At 46.5% G+C, this 19,340-nt stretch overlaps 2 protein-coding genes across 4 annotated transcripts; one reads left to right on the forward strand and one right to left on the reverse strand.

The window, feature by feature from the left end:
- Positions 1-759: 759 nt before the first annotated feature.
- On the forward strand, positions 760-15,690 carry LOC120955696 (mitogen-activated protein kinase kinase kinase kinase 5). 3 transcript variants are annotated; one of them, XM_040376783.2, is made up of 15 exons: positions 760-1,659; positions 2,163-2,583; positions 4,053-4,151; positions 4,226-4,524; positions 4,610-4,676; positions 4,750-4,801; positions 5,971-6,009; positions 7,376-7,697; positions 7,767-7,917; positions 8,610-9,198; positions 9,264-9,457; positions 9,542-9,636; positions 9,707-9,833; positions 11,015-11,141; positions 11,221-15,690. In XM_040376783.2, the coding sequence occupies exons 1-15, from the start codon at positions 1,549-1,551 to the stop codon at positions 11,330-11,332; spliced, it is 2,805 nt and encodes a 934-aa protein (XP_040232717.1). In that variant the 5' UTR covers positions 760-1,548; the 3' UTR covers positions 11,333-15,690. The 3 variants fall into 3 exon arrangements, with proteins under 3 accessions (XP_040232717.1, XP_040232718.1, XP_049465149.1); XM_040376784.2 differs by lacking the exon at positions 5,971-6,009; XM_049609192.1 differs by lacking the exons at positions 760-1,659; positions 2,163-2,583 and adding an exon at positions 3,545-3,613.
- LOC120956341 (nucleoprotein TPR-like) lies at positions 13,839-19,208 on the reverse strand. Its single transcript, XM_040377724.2, has 4 exons — positions 19,013-19,208; positions 18,437-18,837; positions 16,687-18,353; positions 13,839-16,615 (listed from the first exon to the last, which is right to left on the reverse strand). Exons 1-4 carry the CDS (start codon positions 19,036-19,038, stop codon positions 16,571-16,573), a joined length of 2,139 nt encoding a protein of 712 aa, XP_040233658.2. The 5' UTR covers positions 19,039-19,208; the 3' UTR covers positions 13,839-16,570.
- Between the last annotated feature and the right edge of the window lie 132 nt (positions 19,209-19,340).

The following is a 19,340-nucleotide window of genomic DNA, read 5'->3' on the forward strand; positions in this document are numbered from 1 at the left end:
TGTTTGGTTTGTGTGCAGAGCACGCGTTGCGGAAAGAAACATTCTTAATATTGAAGGGCGTAATTGGATTATAATTTACTTATTTAAAGCTTGAGAACGATTTCAATTAGCGGAAGATAAGCGCTCGAAGCGTGAGCTGTGATTCGTCTACGTGTTGCTTTGAAAGCGACTGTCTGGAGAGCAATAATTGCGGCACGATTGACCCATTACAATGTCTCGCCAAATGTATGTCAGACGTAGGTGCCATTAAGTGTGCATTTTTTTGCACATTAAAAATCTCGAAAAAGCTGCAGTTTACCTATTTTTGCATGAAATTTGATCACAAAACAAAGTGAGTCAAAAGAACTGTTTACTGCCCCTGGACAAGCACAGTGATGTACAAAAAAAAGTACCACGGATCGTGTTGTGTTACAATTAAAAACAAACAATTGCTCTTGTATAATGCACTTGTTTTGCAATTCTAGCACTTTTTCCAATATTTTTAATTTAATAGTATGACAAATGTCGATATAACATTCCAATAATTCGTAAATTTCACTCTAAAAATTAATTTAAAATTCACCATCGCCATGACCGTTGCCGTTTCCTGCAGTGTTTTGTCAACATGTCAACACCCTGCACAGCCGGCACTCATGCTGCATCACGCACACTGTGACGTCATACCCCACATCAACAGTAGTGCAACAAGGACAAAAAACGCAAACGATGTGCAATGGCCATGTCATGCACTGGTGCGTACTACGCACCCAGCTACTTTGCCTGTCAAAACACAGACGTTTTATTGTTAGGCCCAGAAACGGAACTGAACGGAGCGAGCGGACAGAGCGAAGGAAGGAAAAAAATAGATTGTTGTCCCAAGTCCTACCGATCCGTGCGTGTCTGTGTGTGGGGCGAGTGTCGTGCCTATTGTTTCCTCGGCCTGTGTCCGACACGGTCAGCCTAGCTCGCTCATCCGTGTGCACGCCCCAGACGCATCCGGACCCCCAGCAGTGCCAGCCACAAGCTAGTTGGGGTGGGCCAGATAAGGAATCGCACGCACACAGAAACGAAAAGAAAGGGGAAAAGAAAACATCGCAAATTTTGGAAAAAACAGGAACATCCCGTTCGCATTGTTTCGTTGCTTTCGCACAGCTGCTGTACGGCATTGTTGCTCATTGTTACAGGTCGGGCAGTGCGTGTGTGTGTGTGAGCGATTGCCATCAGTGTCCACAAAACCAGCTGGACCAGCGGAGTGACCGAGTACATCCTTTCGCGAGTCGTCGTACTGCGTTGTTTGTGGTTCCGTCTGTGCGTTGGTGTGCGTATGTGTGGGTGTGCTCCCGTAGTGTGAATTGTCTTCAATCTCACATCCTCCATCCCGCGAGCGGTGGTGCCAAAAGGGAATCAAGTGGGCATCAGCAGGGAAGGAAGTGTTACCGTGTCGTCTGGTTGTGTGTGTGCTTGAGTGTGCGTTTGTGTGGTTGTGGAGAAGAAAGCGCAAAAGTGTTCGGTTACGCGTACGCATCCGGTATCCGCTACGGAGCAGGCCAGGTGGAAAATGCTGGCAGAATGTCGCACCAAACCCCCATGCTGAGTTCGGCCATCTCCCGCCGCAATCCGGAGGACGAGTACGAGCTGATCCACAAGATCGGCTCCGGGACGTACGGCGATGTGTACAAGGTACGTGAAGCACACGCACGGCCAGGGCCAATAACTCTTGCAAGCAGGCAGCATTCCAAGCAGAACGCCAGGAATGCGTACCACCGAGCAGAACGCGTTGAGTTCTCGATTTCCTTGTTGATAATTTTAGATCACGTCGTCTGCGTGTACACATACCACCCGGTACACAATTCCCGAGCGCGCAAGTGCTTTAATTATTCCCGGGACCCCTCCCGGCTTAATCTACGTCGCTTGCGCACTCCCTCTCACTCTCTCTCTCTCACACTATCTTCCTTCTATGTCTGAGTCCAGTCCGCTTCGTTCGGTCTATTCTAATTGCATTCCTTCGTTTACAAAGGCGCGCGCGGGCCGACCTGCCTGCCTGCCTACTAGATCCACCAACACACTCTCATCTCAAAACGTTTCCACTCCCTCTTTCTCTCTCTCTCTCTCTCTCTCTCTCTCTCTCTCTCTCTCTCTCTCTCTCTCTCTCTCTCTCTCTCTCTCTCTCTCCCTTTTTGCAGGCCAAGAAGCTGCAGTCGAATGAGCTCGCCGCAATCAAAGTCATCAAGCTCGAGCCGGGCGATGACATCCAGATCATCCAGCAGGAGATACTGATGATGCGCGACTGCCGCCACTCGAACATCATCTCTTACTATGGCTCGTACATGCGCCACGACAAGCTCTGGATCTGCATGGAGTACTGTGGCGGGGGCAGCCTGCAGGACATCTACCAGGTGACGGGGCCGCTGACGGAGCTGCAGATCGCGTACATGTGCCGGGAGACGCTGCGCGGCCTCTCCTACCTGCACTCGATGGGCAAGATCCACCGGGACATCAAGGGCGCCAACATACTGCTGACCGAGCGGGGCGACGTGAAGCTGGCCGACTTTGGCGTGAGCGCCCAGATCACGGCCACCATCAACAAGCGGCGAAGCTTCATCGGTAAGAAGCCCGGAACTTTCCGGTAATCCGACGAACAAGCCCCGTTCCGTTTCGCCGATCGAGAGATCGAAAGTGGTGCAATCGATCGAAACACTCCCCCTGCCCCCCGGCGCTTGTGAGCGCTTGTCGTCGTTTCGCACAAGTACACTTTTCACTTTCGCTGCGATTGTAGGTCTTTGCGTGAGGGTTTTTTTGTTGCTTTTGTACACCACGGGGTTGCTACGGGTTGCATTGCGTTTTCGCACGCAGCTGACCATAGCCTGTGTGCCTTCTTGGATAACACACAAACAAACACACACGACCGGGATATTGGTTTGCAATCTGCCCTAACTAGGGCCCTTGCCGAATTCCGGTCGGGCGTTTGTTGAGCTTGTACGGAAAACTAATCCTGGGCCGCCTGCTTGAGGGCGGGTTTTAATTATCGTTATGTGGCTGTATTTATGTTCATTTCATTTCCGGAACCGCCATTGCCGTTGTGTGGCTGCTCCGGTGTGTCTTCCGCCAATGGAGGTTGTGTTACGGTAATGGCCACTTGATAGCAAGCTCATTTATCAATTAACAGAGACTGTAAAACGAGTAATAGCGGGAGTGTAAAGAACATTATTCTAGCTACACTTTCAACCGACCAATTTTCTATCCTTTAAATCCTTTTCTCGGCATAGTTATTAGGATCTTTTTGCTAGCAACAAATGTCCCATTTTGTATTGCCTGATGCCACCCATAAATGCATTCGTCACTTTATTTTGGCTGACACGGTTACCATTGGGCTCGCTCAAGGCAAAAAGGTGATACGCGAGGCGTGACGGATGTGATGCGATCTTTAGCACGATGGATGGATCGCGTGTGTGTGTGTGCGTCAAGTCTGAGCGTGAGCAAACGAGCAAGAGAGGTGTTGAAACGATTTTTAATCGAATTGACACACTCATTTACCCTCCTCGTCTGCTGTATGGATGTGCTTCGGCGGACCAGATCGGGGCAGGGCATAGAGGGTGACAGAAGAAACAAAACGTGGAATTGTTCCCAAAACGTGGTCAGTTTGACATTATTTTAATGTATTTTAAATCTATACTTATATTAAGTGCACCAGTACGCCACTCAGGACGGCTAATGTACTGTATGGGAGGCTTTGGTACCGCATTAGCGATACACAGAATTAGCATGGACTAGGCAAATATAGCAGATGCCTTTTGTTTTGCTTTGCTGCTGCGGCGCATGATAAGATAACGATTCGAAAGCGCACCCTCTCGCCACTGAACGGAGGGGGAGCAAGCTAGAAGCCTTGCTACTGCGGAATATGTCCCCCCATGTATCAACTGATTACGCAAAATGGAATGATTTTTTAACGACGATCGTTTGAGAATTGTGTAAAATTTAATTAAAATGTATTTTTATGTTAATTTATTAATATTAATTACCCCTTAAATGCTGTTGCGCCATTTTAATGCATTTCTTTCTCCTTCCCGCAACAGGTACACCCTATTGGATGGCGCCAGAAGTGGCGGCGGTCGAACGGAAAGGTGGTTACAATCATCTGTGCGATATCTGGGCATGCGGTATCACTGCAATCGGTAAGAGAGAAAAAACAATACAAAAAAACTCCCCCAAAAACCTTTTCTAACAAAACTCCAAACTCACTTTCTAGAACTGGCCGAACTGCAGCCCCCGATGTTCGATCTGCACCCGATGCGGGCACTCTTCCTGATGTCGAAGAGCGGCTTCAAGCCACCGACGCTGAAGGAAAAGGACCGTTGGAGCACCAACTTTCACTCCTTTCTCAAGGTGGCCCTCACGAAGAACCCGAAAAAGCGACCGACGGCCGAGCGGTTGCTGCAGCACGCCTTCTTCCAGTCGGACATGTCGATCCGGTTGCCGCAGGAGCTGCTGCAGAAGTATCACAGCCCGCACGCGAGCTACTACTACCAGGAGTCGGAGGAGGAAGGAGTAAATATTGACCACCAGAATGGGTAGCAAAGCGGCTTGCCGTGGGACAACGAACTAATGGGAAACCTTTTCTCCGTCATTTTAGGCCATCGCAAATGGACCACAGAGAATTACGAGTCGAATGCATTCCTCCAATTCTGTTTATCATTGTAGTAAGTGCCAATTTTGTGCTGCAAAGGTGTCATTCTTAGTCGCATAACACTGTTTCCTGCCTTTATTTTTTAGAACCATTGGAAAATGAGCGTTCATCTAGTCCAGAAACACTACCGAGTGATATGTAAGTATCGTTGGATCGTGCACGACGTTCCAGACTGCATTTCGTAGGGATGCGCGGACATAACTGAAGGGTTTTCTCAATAAGCGATGCCTGTTAGTTAGAAGCGCGATGTTGGAGCAACCGCACTGCGTGTAATCCAATACAATTTCCCCTCAACTGTGTCCGCTTACCGTTTTGTAGTAGTAATGGTATTGATTGCCTGCTTCGTGCCATCCTACGTGTCACGCTCCTTCAGTTTTTTTATGCCGAAATGCAAGGCAGACTGTTTTTCAACTTAAAACAAACAAAACCCCAAAGGAAAAACCTAACTCCTCTTACCTGCGGAATGCGCTGCAAAAGCTACGTTTCATTACTTTTTTTTCGTTGTTAATGCCAGTCTAATACAGCACCACCATAATACTACAGACCCACAAGACCACCACATACACACACACACATATGCAATAGGATGTTAACTATTCACGCGGCCACCAAAACATTGCCCATAGGACAGTGCAAACACACACACACATGGACACACATACTGACACACGTACGGTTCTCGAAACACAAAACTGACCCTTTTCGTTTACCCATCGGTGTAACATCGTTCCGTTGCGCCTCTAACTCAAACCCCAAACATGGATTTTAAAGTAACCCACATTCACGTCAGCTCACGAATAACGAATTCCCAAGAAACCATTAATTTGTGGACAGTTTTTGTGTGTGTTTTGTGTCTGCCTCTAAACTTCGTTCTATGTGACACAGTACCACGTTCCCCAGTTCCGGTTTCCGGTTGCAGTACAGTAGGTTTAAACAGGTCGTTTTGTTGCATCTTAAACTGCGCTCAACGAAAAGCTTTTCTATTGCTCTCTAGCATCAAACGGTGTGTTGTAATCATCAATGCTTTTTCGCGTATTATTAGCTTACGGTTGTACCGCAATTTACGTTATCTCTTGACCCGTCGTACGATGTGAAAACGGCCTTCGCACAGTCCTTCCACGTGTGTGTATGTTTTTTTCTAAAGAAAGATTTTCCACGTGCTCTATCACTTCTAAAGATCTAAATACCACGCTCCCTCGCGCGCTCTTCTATAACCGTTCTGTACTCCGTTTTCTCTATTTAAACTATTCCATTCCACAAACAAACAACTGGTGCCATATCTGTCTTGTGTTTTTTCTTTTTTCTAGGAGTCTATTGCATTATATAGACGAGGAGTTGAAGATAAGGTAACAGACGCAACCGCATCGCCACATTGTTCCATTGTTTCATTCCCACAAAACACACACACACATAAACATCTCGTGCTCGCTCCTAGCAAGGCAACGCCCTTTGTTTCATACAATTCCTTTCGAAAGTAATGCCAATCCATATTGTACTTTGCATATATTTCACAATATTTATTCGATATCCACATTGTATTTACTTCATTAAGAGCAATGCCCCAAGCCATCCCAAGCATTCATTTTTAGCGTTTTCATGCATTTTGCTTCAACATACTTCAGTGGAAAATGGTCTCGTGTGTGTGTGTGTGTGCCTAGATTTTATTTTGTATTTTTACTGGGTAAAACGAAATTACTATCTTGCGTATTTTTATAATTCCTTAATTTGTATGTTTTATCGTCACGCGGTACGCTTACGTTCGTGCGCGCTTAAATCTTGCTTCCAGTCTTCCAAAACACATACACACCACAAGCACACAAACACACATGTAAGAATTCAGCTTCACACAGTCTCTGATCCACTGTTTTTTTTCCATCCTCATAAGCCTCATGTACACCGCCCGTTCACGGACACCTAGAATGTAAGGCATCGTGTTTCGTATATCCCACCGATAGCATCTTGTTGTGTGCAAATGAAACCAAACACACTCTCACGAATGGGCCACAAAGTGCCGACAGATATCCCAACACACACACTAAACTGAAACCCCAAAACAATCGAAACCCACCATGGCATGTTCTCACATTGTACCGAATTCCTGCAAGTTTTTGATGTAGCTTCTCGTATGTTGGTGAAAGCTAATCCTTCCATAAGTAATCGATTTGCTAACACACTTTGTGGGACTCAAATGCGGGGAGTTCTGCCTTAACAAAACGGTAGCGTATGCGCTTATCAAACTAAACTTATTTCAAAAAAAAAACATAGTAAAAGCAATAACTAATCGATAGTTAATCATGTATCTGACAGTGTAACTAGCGCTGCAGCGCTCTCTACTACTAATCGGTGATGCTTTGCTAAAAAACGTATAGCTTTCAGGGCAATTTGCTTTTTAGTTGGTGTGTTTTGTTTCAAAATTTACTTTCCTTTTTTCCTTTTGTATTTTCCAAACTGTTCATGTATGTTGCAAAACGTGCATTTACTCCCCTTGTTATTCGAACGGTGTGGTCATCCATGTTTTAGAATACACATACCACTCTATTCAAACCCCTTTTTGGCAATTTATGTTGAAAATTAAACAATCGTAATTTGTTGCCTTAGGATGCCAAAGAATTCCCCGTTTTGTAGGTTAAAATATGGCAACGGAATAATATTTCCCCTTTCTTTAAAATTATCTTTCAACCTGTCAACAATTTACCATACACCCCACAAAAGGCGTACACTACCCCTGCACGATAACTCACTGCTGGCGTGTGCGAACGATGATCTAAGCTCCGGCAGCAACGGGCAACAGCAGCAGCAGCATCGTACCGGCAATGGGTCCGGTGGTGGTGGGGCTGGGTCCACCAATCATCATCACCACCACCACCACCATAATTTGCTGGACGACGAGGACAGTCTGATTGCGTCGAACAGCAGCTACATTACGGCCAGTTTGGCGACAGCGTCCGAGTATGACAATAATGGGCGAGACGATTCGACGCTCAGCTACGATGCGATGGATCAGCTGACCGCGAAACTGGAGCAGCTGAATGCGGTAGGCTTCCGTTAGGGGAGAATGAATTTGTGGGAAGGATTTTTAAACATTTTTATGCTTTTGTTTTAGCAAAATGGAGCAACGACGATGGGTGATTCGCAAGAGCATGAGGGCGGTAGCAAGCGACACTCGATGGATCAGCTGAACGAGCTGTTCAAGGGAATCGACAAGTCTTCCAGGCAGCGTAGTTTAAGCGATGGTGATGGTAACAGTGAAGGAGGTAAGGGAAGGTGTTGCATTCATGCCTTTGCAGTAGTGGTGGGAGCTGGGAATCAATTCTAACCGTTTCCGATTCCGGAATCGATTCCGGAGCCGATTTCGGAGTTGACTCCGAAGCCGATTCCGAAGCCGATTCCGGAGTTGACTTCGGATCGAAATCCGGAATCGATTCCGGAATTGGAATCAGCTCCGGAATTGGAATCGGCTCCGGAATTGGAATCGGCTCCGGAATCAGTATCGACTTGGGAATCGCAATTTGCTCCTGTAAAGGAATCAGGATTGACTACAAAAATGAAATTAACTCTGGAATGAGAATTCAGTCCGTAAATCTCCACAAAAATGGATCGTTTACAAGTAAATTTTATTTTTTTGCGGCTATCAATACTTTGCATCATTGGACCCAAACGCCTATTCCTATGGATATGTCGAAACCGATTCCGTTTCGAAGCTAATTAGAGTCCATTCCGATGCCGGAGCCGATGTTGATTCCGGAGTCAATTCCGGAACCGAATCCGATTCTGTAGTCGATTCCGGAACCGATTCCGGAGTCGATTATGTAATCATTTCCGGAGTCGATTCCAGAAAACTTCGGAGCTAGCCGGAATCGATTCCGACAAAATCTTAAATTTTCCCATCACTACTTTGCAGTCATACTAAATTCGGCATTTGTCCCCTTTTCCTCCCGCATTCCAGCATCCGAATCGCAACCGGACCTGCTCAACAATACACCGCCCATTCCGCCGAAGCGCAGCCATCGCAGCCGGCGCCACACGCCACCCCGCCCCGTATCGAACGGACTGCCACCGACGCCGAAGGTGCACATGGGCGCCTGCTTCTCGAAGGTGTTTAACGACTGTCCGCTGCACATCAACTGTACCGCGTCCTGGATCCATCCGGAGACGCGCGACCAGCATCTGCTGATCGGTGCGGAGGAGGGCATCTTCAACCTCAACCTGAACGAGCTGCACGATGCCGCGATCGAGCAGCTGTACCCGCGCCGCACCGTCTGGCTGTACGTAATTAAGGACATCCTGATGTCGCTGTCCGGCAAGACGGCGCAGCTGTACCGGCACGACCTGCTGGCGCTACATTCCAAGCAGACGCACCGCTTCTCGATGCACATGAAGAAGATACCGGAGAAGCTGGTGCCGCGCAAGTTCGCCCTCACGACGAAGGTCCCCGACACGAAGGGCTGCATGCAGTGCTGCGTGACGCGCAATCCGTACAACGGATACAAGTACCTGTGCGGTTCGATGGCGACCGGGATCTTCCTGATGCAATGGTAAGGATGATTATGAAAAAAAAATCTTCTGTAATTTCTGTACTGAAATGTCTCCCTTCTTGTAGGTACGATCCGTTGAACAAGTTCATGCTGCTGAAGCAGTGCGAGTGGCCATCCGGCAACATCCAGTATTACGGTGCAAACTCGAACGTGTTCGAAATGATCATCACACCTGAGCTCGAGTACCCGATCGTGTGTGTGAACGTGCGGAAAGGGCCGAACGATACGCTCAAGCTGGATTTGATCAATACCAATAGCAGTAAGTCGCGTAGTAGGAAGAAGCACCAATAACATATGATTCTCCATGCTTTCATGCCCCATCGTTTCTTTCTGTTTTTTATAGCTCCCACCTGGTTCAATACGACGGTGGAGGAAATGGACGGTATGGCAACGGTCATCAATCGGCGCGATACACTTCGACCAATAAAAGTGCATCAGGTAAGGAAGGTGTTGACTGGTACTGGGAACTCAATTGGAACAGCAATTGTACTGCAACAACTCGTTACAGATTGAAAAGGATGCGATACTGGTGTGTTACGATCGGTTCGTACAAATCGTCGACATTCAGGGTTTCCCAAAGCAGAGCCGCAAGCTCATATCGCGCGTGGAATTTAGTTTTGTAATCGAAAGTATAGGTAAGCTTTTGTTCCTTCCAATAAGGCGTCACCCATCAATTACGTAATGCAAAAATTGCTAATTTGGACCCCCTCCCTCCCTCTAGTGTAACAAACTGTAACGTTGAAAGAGACATCCCCTCAAAAATTAATTATAAAGATTAATGACTCTCGAAAGATTATCGTATCTCTAGGAGAGATTTATAAATCTCTAAAAAAACATAAATCTTGAGCTTTTTATTATTCTTCTTCTTGGCGTAATAACCTACGTGGTCACGCTAGCCTATACAGACTATCGAGACTTCTTGGAAAGTACCACGCAGCCTGATGGTTTGTTTTGCTACGGGGAGACGGTCCATGGCCTGAACAAACAACGGGCAAGTTTTAAATGGGATTGGACCAATTCAATATTTTGGAAATCATACATCTCTAAAGATACATGATCCATGGTGATGTATCAATTTGAATGGACTTATAGAAGCCTATAGATTCATGAATATTTAGAGATTCATGAATATTTGAAGATTCGTTTACATTTAGATATTCGTGATTCTTTGAAGATGCCACTCGTGATTCAAATTACTGATCACTGAACATTCATATGAATGAATCTCAACGAAAGATTCATATGAAACCCAACACTAATTAGAAGCGTATTACAGGGTCAACATCAACAAATTGATTAATCTATTTGGTTTGAAAGGAATTGGATTGGTAATGCACACGTTTCCAGCGTTATAGTTAATCTTGTGCCATCGAATGCGTGCGCCACTGCGGTCGTCGCAGTAACGGAATGCAACGTTACTGTTACGATCCTTTGGTAAGTTTGTCCATCCGTCCGTCCGTGGTAACCAAATTCCGTCGCGGGTTGTATCTTCGTATAAACCGGCACCTACCAATGAAGTATTTTTCGGTATTACCAATGAAGTACATAAGAAGTAACGAAATCCTTTTTGAGGCGGCATAACCGCGACGATTGTTAACGATTGTTAATTGAAGAAGAATCATCGTTTATTACTTATTCAAAAAAAAAAAACATATTATTTTGTGTTACGTAACAAAAGTTCAACTCCCCCCATGTAAAAAATCATAACCCTCTCCCCTCTTATCAGCGTTACGTAATTGATGGATGACGCCTTAAGAAATGTGTGGAATGATATTAACTACCTTTTTCTCGCACTTTCTTTCCCAACACAATACAGTGTGTTTAACTGATAGTGTATTAGCGTTTCACAAGTACGGTATGCAGGGTCGCTCGCTAAGGAATGGTGAGATTACGCAGGAAATTACCGACACGAGCCGCATCTACGAGCTTATCGGCAGTGACAAGTATGTAGCGCGTCAGCATCTTCTCTGTAAAACCGTCTAATATTAAATCACTTCTTTTCCCCCTTATTTCATTTTGCAGCAAAGTGGTAATGCTGCAAAGCCGCACCATCCGTGCGGACAGCGGCGGCGAAGGGACGAGCGATGTCGGCCACGATCTGTACATATTGGCTGGCCACGAAGCAAGCTACTAGATAATGAGCTCCCGGTGGTGGCGATATTAACGTTGTTTTGCGTGTGTTTGCGTTGCGTTGCAAATTCGCGTCACTGTGCAGTGGTTAGTTTGTTTTCTTTTTAGAAAAGAAGCGTTGGAGGTAAGGCCATTCTTTTAGGGAGGAAAAAATGGTTACGCTCCACGCTCCACTTTGGTTTCCGCGCAGAACAGCAAACCCCACGAGTGGTTTGTCGCTGACGTTCAAGGTTCAAGGCGCAAAATTTGGAGGTGAAAATGTACGACAAATGACGGCAGACGAACACACAGTCACATGACGGAACAGTTTGGGGAAAAGGGACATGCAGAGAGTAGCCCAAAAAAAGTATTAATTTTATTTAGTAGTACGCGTCTGAGTTCCCTTACATTTGACATTAAACGAATGCATAATGCAGACGTTAGTTGAGAAAGGAGGGTCACGATTATGCTTGTACAGTGATATGCGGATAAGTGCAGGTCTGCCACCCTGTCGATCAGTGGTTTCAAGCGCAGCCAAAATATGGTATCGTTTCTTCCCTCTTTTATTAACACGTACTACTAGTTCTGCTATTACTACACCTACCACTACTATCCAATTGACATTGCCTTAGGCAGGCAAGGCAGCGGACAGCGGTTGAATATAATTCACACTGATAATATATGCATATATTGGGTTATTTGTAACGAGCTACTCATACTACTTGCTCACACGCAGCAAAATACACAGGCGACATTCGAATGGAACGGAAGGAAAGCAATAGCCAAAAGCAGTTGCTTAGGTTTGTTTAGAAAAAAAGGTCGCACTTACATTTACCTCTACACTCAGCCACAACACTACAAATGCATTCTACACAAGAAGCCGTAAACCACACACACACAACAGAGTACAGTGTACAGCAAAGAGAGAAAGAGAGTATATTTTTATATATCAAATGATCCGTTTAATCTCTTTTCACAATTTCGGTTGCTGCAAGAACGTTTGGAGAATCAAGTTCCGAGACTAGAGAGCAGATTCAATGGAAGGTGAATGGAAATGTACTGAAATGATTAACTAACCAAAAGGAAACACAAAAACCAACTGCTACAACGCGGGGAAACTATTTACACAGATCCCTCTATAAAACTAGCATTTTGTTGTGGTTTCGTCGGAATTGCTAAACTCCTGTAGAGCCCCCACAACACGAACAAGCTTCTCACAAGCATCAGATTGTACATTTGATAAAACAAAACACACACACACTCACACAATACTGCTGTTAAAGTTGCCCCCCGCGTAAGCTGTGCACGTACATGAAAGTGTGTATGTGTGCGTTATTACTATTAGACTCAAACTCAAACATGATAAAATAGAAGACAGTTACATGCATTTGCAAATACATAAAAAGAAACACTCCATAAACAATTAAAACATCTTTGCGCGTGTCTCGTATTGCTTTGTTCTACAACAGAAGGAAAATAAAAACAGCAAACGAGCACCGAAAAAAAAGAGAACAGAACAAAACAAGTGATAACGGTACAACACAATACAAATAGCAATAAAACAACAAACAAAACCATTCGGAACGCGTCATTGAGAGGTAAACAAAACGACAAAACGAACCTAATTAGAACACTGTAAGGCGGGTGCGGGGCTAAGGAATGAACAAGAGAAAAGGAAACAAAGAAAATTATGCTAGTATTATGTCTGCAAAACAAAACAAAAAAACAACGCTAGACTGACGATACTATAAAAGTAACAAACACACAAACACACTAAAGCCAGTGAGAACAAAACATACAAACAATTAAACAAACAAACAAACAGTCATATTAAAATTACTTTAACGGATAGGGCGAAAATTGCATTATAATATCCGCTGCAAGATATTCCATTTTTTGTTTTTATTTTAATTAATCAATTAAAAGTTGTTTAAATTAGTTTAGTTTAAAAAATCCTCCGCCACCTCGGCGGATGCGACGAACATTTCCACCAAACGACAATGGACCATTTGACTATTTTTACCCCCTATAGACACTGTGAGTAGAGCTTTCCTCTGCACAATTCCACCTATTAAAAGCATTCAAACTGTACGACCAACATTTTAAGGTCGCGTTTTTAGACCTTGCGTGAAAGTGAAATTTTGGGTTTTTTGTGTGCTATATTTCATTAAATATTTACCAAAATATGGCTTATCGTACACCAAAGGAAAGGACATTCAATTGGCAAACTATTTATACTACTAACTAACTACATACAGGGTTTCCCACGATTTATTGGTCAGTTCCCACGATTTTTTGATCGTATCCCATAGATTTTTGGTTCGTTCCCATCTTCTTCTTCTTTGGCTCAACAACCGATATCGGTCAAGGCCTGCCTGTACCCACTTGTGGGCTTGGCTTTCAGTGACTAATTGATTCCCCCCCATAGCAGGATAGTCAGTCCTACGTATGGCGGCGCGGTCTATTTGGGGATTGAACCCATCACGGGCATGATGTTAAGTCGTACGAGTTGACGACTGTACTACGAGACCGGTTCGTTCCCATAATTTATTGTTATTTTCCGATTGGATATCAATACAATTTGACCAAAAAATTCTGGGAAACGGCCAAAAAATCGTGGGAACGCACCAAAAAAATGTGGGAACCCACCAAAAATTGATGGGAACCAACCAAAAAATCGTGGAAACCTTGTAATAAACTAATAAGTTAAATGCATTTCCTTGTGATTCGGGTAATACACAAAGCAGGAAAATCGCAAGTAAATGCATTTAATTTATTAATTCGATATGTTTTATGGTCCATTTAGTTGGGGAATTGAATATCGTTTCTGTTGGTGTACGGTAAGCCATATGCTGATTAATACGTAACGGAGTATAGCAGAGGCGGTCCCGTGGTACAGTTGTCAACTCGAACGACCCAATGACATGCCCGTGATGGGTCCAAGCCTAGAAGAGATCGTCCTGCCGTAGCAAGGTTTTGACTTATCCGACTTCTTCAAATTAAGTGTCGAAACTCTGTGTATAGCCCCGGTATGCCCACGTAGGACGTTACTCCCAATAGAAGAAGAAGACGTGTAGCAGAAAACCCCAAAATTTCACGTTCAATTTCACTGGAACTGTAATCCGGGCTTAACGACCGAAAAAAAAACGAACAAACCTTCCAAAAAACAAAAAAAAAACATGTGCAATTAACTTCGCATTCTTGTACTGCATTTTTTCAATTGCGAACGAATGCGTTTGTGTTATTTCCAACCAACTATATATTTAAATACCTTTTTGTCCTGTGTTTTTCATTCTGTGTGTGTGTAATACTGTTCGTGTTATTGGTTATTACTACTATTGCTAGGGTTACTATTGCCGTATTACCTTTCTTTCCTTAAGAGCGTTGTTTCGCTTGAGATTGATATGTTGGACAACACGTTTTCCGTAGTAGCAAATAAAGCAGCGGGTAAATTGTATAATACATAGTTAGGCGCCCCCTGAGCAGCAGTCTTTCCCATTTCCAAACTACCGCAACTACGCGCCCCTTAAACACCCATTAGCACACTCACACAAATAGTCAGTTTTTTTTTTGGGTAATAAGGAGTGATAGAGATTCATTAGTGCGAATGTGCAAAGAGTGTGAGAGGTTCTGGGTTCTGGGAAAGGAAATTCGGATTTATACATATAAGACACAGGTGGTGACACAAAATAGCGTGTAAAAAACTCCCCCCATAGAAACAAGAAGTTAAATTGGGAAGTATGTAAAAAGTGCTAAGGTTTGTAAAAGTTGTAACCAAAACAAAAGCGGGGAAAGATGGATGAAAGAGATGAGCAAAACGCCACGATATTAAGGGTCGGAATCACGGTACGAGATAGGTGGCCATAATATATAGATCTGCTGGCTAGAGAGAAAGAGAGAAGTAGTACTATCTAGGGACAGCAAATGGGCAGCAGCATGGTGTCACCCGCCAAGTTCCAATATAAAGCCTTTGTTTTTTTTTGTTGCCAAATCTGGACAGTATTTACTTGACCGCTCCCGCAATATATCCGTTAAAACGCGTTAAATATGAAGCGTTATTCCAGATTGTTTTTTTGCATGTGTGCAACAGTTAACTTCATTTAACACACACACACACACACATCCCTCTTAGTAGATTAAATTTAGAAGAATTTGTTCATGTTTTAATTACACGTTGGACACTATCGATCACACGTGCGCAACGCCGTTCAATATGCTGCACGGCGACATCCCCAAAGGGCGCGTAAATTGTACGCAAGATTTATCTATTGTTTCGCTAGGGCCCACAAACACAAACACACTACTCTCACCTAAAAGTGAAACAGTTCTCCCCCACACGCGTTAAGGCATTGAGGAAAATAAAGAGAGTTTAAAGTAATGTGATTCAACGGTTCATATTCAAAACCATAAACCACTGGACTATGTTCTTTTTTTTTCGTTTCGTCCTTTTCTATTATCAAACGAGGAAAAAAAACACACACACACACTTTCATCACTTTCGGCTGCAACATTATAAAGCATTAAAGTTTTTATTTTATTTGGTAAATTGTTAACGGCGTTCGTGCGTTTGCGTGCAGTGCGGCGCGCAGAGGGAGTGTTAGAGTTAGCGGCTCGCTGTAAACGCTGTAAACATGAACGCATGGAGCTGATGAAACGGGGTTAGAAGAGGAGGAGGAGGAGGAGCCGGGGAGCAGCAGGACAACGGAGGGGTAGTGTTGTGGTGGCTAACGATGATGGCTAACGATAAAATTCCATCCGCGGCGCTGCTTATATATCTATACAAGTGTGTTGTGTAATTCAACAACAAAAGAAGAAGCAAAAAAAGAAAGAAGTAGTAGTAGTAGTGCGCATAGCTTTGCGTACTAGTAGAACACGCCACCAGGTATCAAAGGGAGGAAAATGCGCCTAACAAGTCTATACATAGAAGGGGGGGATATAATTAACTTCAACGGAGGGGGGTCCCTTACTTACACTTACAGTGCAACATCATGCAACGTTTGAAGGAAAGCGGAGGAACTTAAGATGGATCAAAAAAGGCACTCGGTTTCTCTTTTGCTAGGATGGCGCGCGCGCGCGCTCACGCCATGAATCCACTAAAATCCTAAAACCCCCCAATCAAACGGAATGCGCAATTCCGCATCGAGGATGATGATGATGGTCCGGACCCTTTCAACTGGTTTTAGCTCTTTATGCGTAAATATGGTTGGTTGGTACGCTTCAAACTGGCCTGGTAGTAGTAGTAGTACCGTGCGCCTCCGCGCCTTCAGGATGCTGCCGGGTGTCCGTTTACGGAATGCATACGGGTTTTCTACAACAAACAAGAAGATGAAATGAGTGAAATTGGAGTGAATTGGGCACGGTGGCGCAAAACACACTTACGGTCGTGACTGCCGCTGTTGCCGAGGCGAACGCTTCCTCCAGCAGCTCGTCGTCTCGCTTCTGGTTCACCTCGCCACCATCGTCACTGCTGCTGCTGCTACCATCGGCATCGTCATCCTCTTCATCATCATCATCATCATCCTCCTCTTCCTCCTCGTCATCATCGTCCTCCTCCTCCTCCTCCTCCTCATCGTCGTCATCATCCTCATCCTCATCGTCGTCTTCATCTTCGTCGACTACAGCGTCATCGCCATCCGCCTGCTGCTGCTGCTGCCACTCATCCGTACCGTGGTTGGATTCGTCCGACTCGATCGGCCCTCCCAGCAGATGCTGCTGCTGCTGCTCCGACAGCAAATCCTTCAGCATCGTGCTAAGCTCCACCGCCGTCTCGGGCGATAGCTGCTGGCGGGCGGCACTGGCGGCCGCTTTCGTCGTGGCGGTGCGTGGTGGTGCTGGCGCCTGCTTCACCTTGCAGCTGTCCGGGAGCTTCAGCTTCTCGCCCTTCGCCTGGCACCGCTGCAGCACCTGCATGACCGGCATCCCGTACATGGTGAACTTTACCTGACACCGCTGCTCAAACTCCCGGCACTTGCTCTCCAGCTGCTTCCGGATCGCCGCCAGCCGTTCGTTCACCACCGCTAGCTCCTCGGCCGCCGTTTGCTCGCGCTGCAGTTGCACCGCCCGGTTCCACTGGTCCGCCCACTGGTAGATCAGCCGAAAGATGGCCTCGTTCTCGTGGTAGTAGCTCTGGAGCAGCTTCTGCTGCTCGATGTGCGCCACGAACGCGTCCTCGTCGAGCTGGTCCGTGTACAGCACCTTGCACTGTTGCCGCTCGTTCGGCAGGATCAGGCACCGCTCCCACCACACGTTGATGCTCGCCCGGAAGCGGCTGAATATTTCCTCGATGATTTTGTCCCGGTCGGCCGGTCGGCCCAGCACCGCCTCGACCCGCATGTACGTTTCGATCGTTTGCTCGAACAGCCCGGTGGCGGCAGTGGCGCTAGCCGTGCTCGAGGCCGTGGTACCGCCGGGTGTGGTCGTGCTGGTGCCGGCTGCCGATAGGTCGACTTCCGACGCGGGTGATGGTGGTGGCGGTGGTGGTGACGGTGTGCCGCTGTTCGATGCAGTAGCATGATTCGTCGCTGTTGCGGAAGGTAACGGTGGCTGCTGCTGTTGTTTCTGTTGTGCTTGGTCCCGCTCCTTCCCATCAGCTGGCAGTGGGTTTTCCTCTTTGTTCTGTTCGATTTTCTGTCCTTCTTGCTGCTGGTGCTGTTGCTGCTTTTTTCCTTTCTTTGCTGGCAGCGGCTTTGCGTTCTGTTGCGTTTGCTGCTGTTGCTGCTGCTGTTCCTGCTGCTGCTTGCGCTCCAGCAGCCCCGACAACACAAAGTCCAGATGCTGCAGCTCGTTCAGGTTGCTAAGCGACGGGATCAGCGTCTGCTCGTTGATCAGCTGCCGGTGGCGGTCCTTGCGCGGCACCCAGTCGAGCAGCTGGGCCTTCTTGCGGATCTCCGACTGCAGCTTGTCGCGCGTCACGATGCGCTTCACCTTCTCGGCGCGCAACCGGCTCAGGTAGTCCGCAAACTGGGCCATCTTTTGCGCGTCCGGCAGAACGCCCGTGTCCGGATTGGCGCACAGCGGTTCGTGGGGCGGTGCGGCCTCGCCAAGATCTAGGGGGAAATAAGGGAAAACAACAACAATAATACGAGATTTTCCACGAGCAATGTCAGCCTCCCAGGGGTTAAGGTAATACCGCTCAGCAGCTGGATTTCCTCGCGCGTGTACTCCTCCATCAGCAGCTTGCGCTCGTTCAGCTGCTGGGTGAGCGTGTTGATGCGCTGCTGCAGCTGCGTCAGCTTCCGATCGAGCGACATGTGGCTCCGCTCCCAGTCATCGTCCGGATCGTCGCTGCCCACGCTCAGCACCCGCCGCAGCTCGAACATTTTCGTCTGCAGCTCTCGGATGCGCTGCGTCTTGCGGACGCAAAAGTTCATCGTGAGGCAGTAGATCTCGCCCAGAAACTGTTCGATGCTGGACGGGAGCGAGGTCAGATAGTCCAGGTAGCAGATCTCGTCGAAGAACATCTTCCACACCTCCATCAGCAGCCGGACCTTGTGGTGCACGATCTCCAGAGAGTTTGTTATCGTGTCTTGCCTGGCGGTGCGGGCAGGGGTGGTGCCGTGTGGCCATGGTGTTTGTTGGTTGTGTGGAGCCGTGGAACCACCGACACCGAGCAGCGCCGAGCGGAATCATGCGGAAATGGGAGGTTAAGTTAGCGGCGGGGCGACATTTGGGCGACATCGAGGGACGATGGATGGGCAATACTTACTCCAGCTTTGCTAGTTTACTCGCCATGATCGCGCAATAGTGAAGTGGCCAACCAATTTCGTGCGGTTTCGTAGGCGCAAATCGTAAACAGTCGTGGCCCCGGTTCCCCGAACAGTTCGCGGTGGGTTACCGAAATTTCCCGAAGTGCGAGGATGCGCTTTCCCTTCAAATGCCCATGCACTTTCGAACGTGACCAAATGTCAAAAACAGAAGGGGGAGACCGCAAAGTGAATGCAGTTTTCTAATGTTTTTCTAGTTTTTTAGCTCATGTTTTGGTAGGTTCGCTGTTGAAAAAGGAGTTTCAATGTTAGTTTTGATTGTATTTAGTG

The sequence above is a fragment of the Anopheles coluzzii genome, chromosome 3, assembly GCF_943734685.1.
Source record: "Anopheles coluzzii chromosome 3, AcolN3, whole genome shotgun sequence".
NCBI classification, from domain to species: domain Eukaryota; kingdom Metazoa; phylum Arthropoda; class Insecta; order Diptera; family Culicidae; genus Anopheles; species Anopheles coluzzii.

Excerpts from the sequence above, each read along its gene's own strand:
- LOC120956341 (XM_040377724.2), bottom strand. The coding sequence starts at position 19,038 with ATGGCGAGTAAACTAGCAAAGCTGGA. Across the intron at positions 18,838-19,012 it reads AGTAAACTAGCAAAGCTGGA|GCAAGACACGATAACAAACT; the intron begins GTAAGTATTGCC and ends CCGCACCGCCAG. Across the intron at positions 16,616-16,686 it reads CAACAGCGGCAGTCACGACC|AAAACCCGTATGCATTCCGT; the intron begins GTAAGTGTGTTT and ends TGTTTGTTGTAG.
- LOC120955696 (XM_040376783.2), top strand. The coding sequence starts at position 1,549 with ATGTCGCACCAAACCCCCATGCTGAGTTCGGCCATCTCCCGCCGCAAT. Across the intron at positions 7,698-7,766 it reads AACTGGAGCAGCTGAATGCG|CAAAATGGAGCAACGACGAT; the intron begins GTAGGCTTCCGT and ends CTTTTGTTTTAG. Across the intron at positions 9,458-9,541 it reads TTTGATCAATACCAATAGCA|CTCCCACCTGGTTCAATACG; the intron begins GTAAGTCGCGTA and ends TGTTTTTTATAG.